Below are 3,054 nucleotides of genomic sequence, written 5' to 3' on the forward strand. Positions count from 1 at the left end.
TGAGGGTGAATTTGGCTACAGAGTGTGGTTACCTCAGTCTAAGAAAATTATTTGCAGTCGTAATGTTGTGTTCAATGAGGCAAAATTGTTGAAAGCCACTTTAGCCTCTAATGAAGATTTGAAAAAGGTGAAATTTCAGAGTTTGTAGCCACCCATAACTTCAGAAAATGAGCCTTAAAGTGCTGTACCATAGGCTGAAACTCATGATCAGCCGATTACTTTTGAGCCAGATGATGATGGATGGCAAATAGAAGCACAAGGAGGTCATGAACAACCTACAAGGTGATTTGTTTTTGGACAAGTTTGCTTATGATGATGGATTTGCACCTCCACTAAAAATGCTACAAGCTACGCCCTGTTTGCCAACATGCATTGGTCAGCAATGACAAAATCTTGTCTATATCATCATATCACTAGGGCATGAACCAAACAATACAAGAGGTGAACATGATGTTATTTTTAGCAATGGGCATGCACAAGCATGCCATGATTGACATTTGGGTAGCTATATACAATTGGAACAAATCTCGGGAACACAAGTTCTTAGTGCTAATGATTACACATGTTCCACCCAAGCCCCATGATTGCTAGTAGCACTTTTTACTCATTACAAGGTTTTGATAATTTTATGTGTTCACAATGGGATTGTGCAATTAGTCATGTAGCAATGGTCATAAGACAACTTCCTTTCCTAGCATTCTTCAACATGCAATTGATATCTGGCCAAGCTCCACCTTCTCGTAATTATGAGACTTGCCAATAATATCACTTTTCCCAACATTAATCTTTTGCACATCTTCAACAATGCTCATCCTCATGAAAGACTAATAATAAATGAAAAAGTGGTGTCATCTTGTAACTAAGATAGGGAGTGGTGGCCCGAAAGAAATAGATTTACACCTATACACATGCTCTATCCCAAAAATGATGAAGCAATGCAAGACATGAGTGTGCAGATAGTACGAAAGATAAGTCGAGGGTTGAAGTTTTCTAAATTTCATAGCCGAAATTAAAGCCTTCGAAAGACAGGCGAAGAAAGAGGCATGACACTCAACGATGAAGCTGCGTCCCCATAACACAAGAAAAAAGGCAACGTCTTTGGTAGTGAATTTCCCATTGTGATAAAGGCAGAGCGTGCCTAGTGCGATGAAGGCCGCGTCCAAACCCACGACACAGGCGAGGATCCTTTCCGACTCAATGCACTGTGATCACAGGCGGGATCCCACTCTGCTGCGTAAGCACCTACAATACAGCAGATGCTCGTGAAAATATGGATACATGCTAAGAAACAGCGAGGCCTTTATCTGTACAACAGTCCGTTTATGCTGCCACACAAATCCTCAATGAGCATACACAGGCGCGGCCGCCTCCTAAGCCAAGTGTGGCAGGCAGGTGGATTGCAGGCGCTAATCAAATTCTCAATCTCCCGTGTTCACATTCACAGCAAGCCGTCAACTGCTGTCTGTCCGCTGAGAAGAAGTGCGTGTCCGCACCATCACGCTCTCTCAGTAAGAGGGAGCCGTGGCTTTGTCGCTCACATCGATCTGAGCAGCGATGCGATCCAGCTGGCCTTTCACGCTCATATCGATGAGGCGGGAGCCGTCTTTCCCGAAACGGACGATGAAGCCAGCGATGAGGGAGGGGTCGATGACGTTCTTGAGCTTGACATTCTTGGCGCCGGATATGCTCTGGAGCTTCTTGCCGATGAGGGAGAGCTGGGACTTGTCGATCTCGACGGCGGAGGTGACGATGGCGACCTGGGTGTCGGTGAGGTCGTTGTAGAGCTCCTGGAACTCCTTGACGAGGTCCTTGAGGATGGCGGTGCGCTTCTTGTCGACGACCAGGCTGAGGAGGTTGGCGACGGTGGGATGGAACTTGGCGTCCCGGGCGAGCTCCTGCAGCACCGCCTTCTTGTGCTCCACTATGATGGTGGGGTTGGTGAGGAACGCCCACAGCTGCTTGTCCTCTAGGTACCGCCCCAGCTTCTCAACGTCCTCGTTTACCGCCTCCAGCTTCTTCTGCGCCTGCGCCACGTCCGCCAGGGCGCCCGCATAACCCGTCGCCGCCGACTTCGCCATCGCCACCACCCGAGCCGCGCCCCCCCGCCGCCTCCTGCTGCCGCCGCTGCTGGCGTACAGCTTCATGGCGCTGGAATCAAAATTTACCAGACTAGACGAGACACGCGGCGTCCCCCCACCCAGCGCCAGGGAAGGGGTGGTGCAACCTGATCTGGCGCGCGTTGCTGCTGTCGCTGCGGAAGGAGTTTGCAAGCAGAACGAGCCAGTCCGTACCGACTGCTGAAGGGCCTCCATCGCAGTGGGTGAACTAGTTCAGTAATACTGCGTGCGTTCTTAACAGACCTACACAGAAGAATCTCTCTCTCTCTCTCTCTCTCTTACTGGAAAGTGTGGCTAGGAAGAGAGACTGGAGCACGTTTGTTGGGGGAAACGACACCTTATCCAAGTTAACCTTTTGTGGCTCCCAACGCTCCTCTTTCACGAATGCACTACTAAGGGAGCCACTCCACATCACAAAAGTTCTACTAGGTCCTCACGTGCAAAAGATGAAGATGAAATTCGAGAGTGTAACAACTTAGAATTAATATGGATGTTAACGTGCAAAGATGAATATGTAATTCGAGGGTGCAGCAACTTTCTATGGATGTTAACGCCTTGCTCCAAAATAAACATGGGAACTCATGGTGCCAAAGTAACATAGAGATTGAAGCATTTCTTTCCATTGTAAGTTTAAAAAGATCAAGTGCCCATTGGAACATATTAACACCCTTTCAAACATTATGCCCTAACGATATCACATCATTTGGACCTTGATCAGCTAATTGAAAATACCCATGCGTCTTGACATATACCACTCCTCCATTCAGGTTTTGTTGTTTATAGTTTGAAAGTGAAACATTGAAGGCAAACCTAGACAACATGACTTTTGGGGACCATAAAGCTATTAACCTCCTTACAACCCTTATTGCTAGTAATGTCTTAGGCTGGGTTCAGACGGAGGCGGCAAGACTGCAAAACATGACCAACCTTCCGCCTC

General features: G+C 47.7%; 1 protein-coding gene across 1 annotated transcript; it reads right to left on the bottom strand.

Moving 5' to 3' along the window:
- Positions 1-1,085: 1,085 nt before the first annotated feature.
- On the bottom strand, positions 1,086-2,427 carry LOC148013856 (ATP synthase subunit delta, chloroplastic-like). The gene has a single exon (XM_087666876.1). The coding sequence runs from the start codon at positions 2,310-2,312 to the stop codon at positions 1,506-1,508; it is 807 nt and encodes a 268-aa protein (XP_087523002.1). The 5' UTR covers positions 2,313-2,427; the 3' UTR covers positions 1,086-1,505.
- Between the last annotated feature and the right edge of the window lie 627 nt (positions 2,428-3,054).

Source organism: Lygodium microphyllum, chromosome 25 (assembly GCF_053477565.2).
Source record: "Lygodium microphyllum isolate KBCC chromosome 25, Lygodium_microphyllum_v1.1.10, whole genome shotgun sequence".
In the NCBI taxonomy this organism is placed as follows: domain Eukaryota; kingdom Viridiplantae; phylum Streptophyta; class Polypodiopsida; order Schizaeales; family Lygodiaceae; genus Lygodium; species Lygodium microphyllum.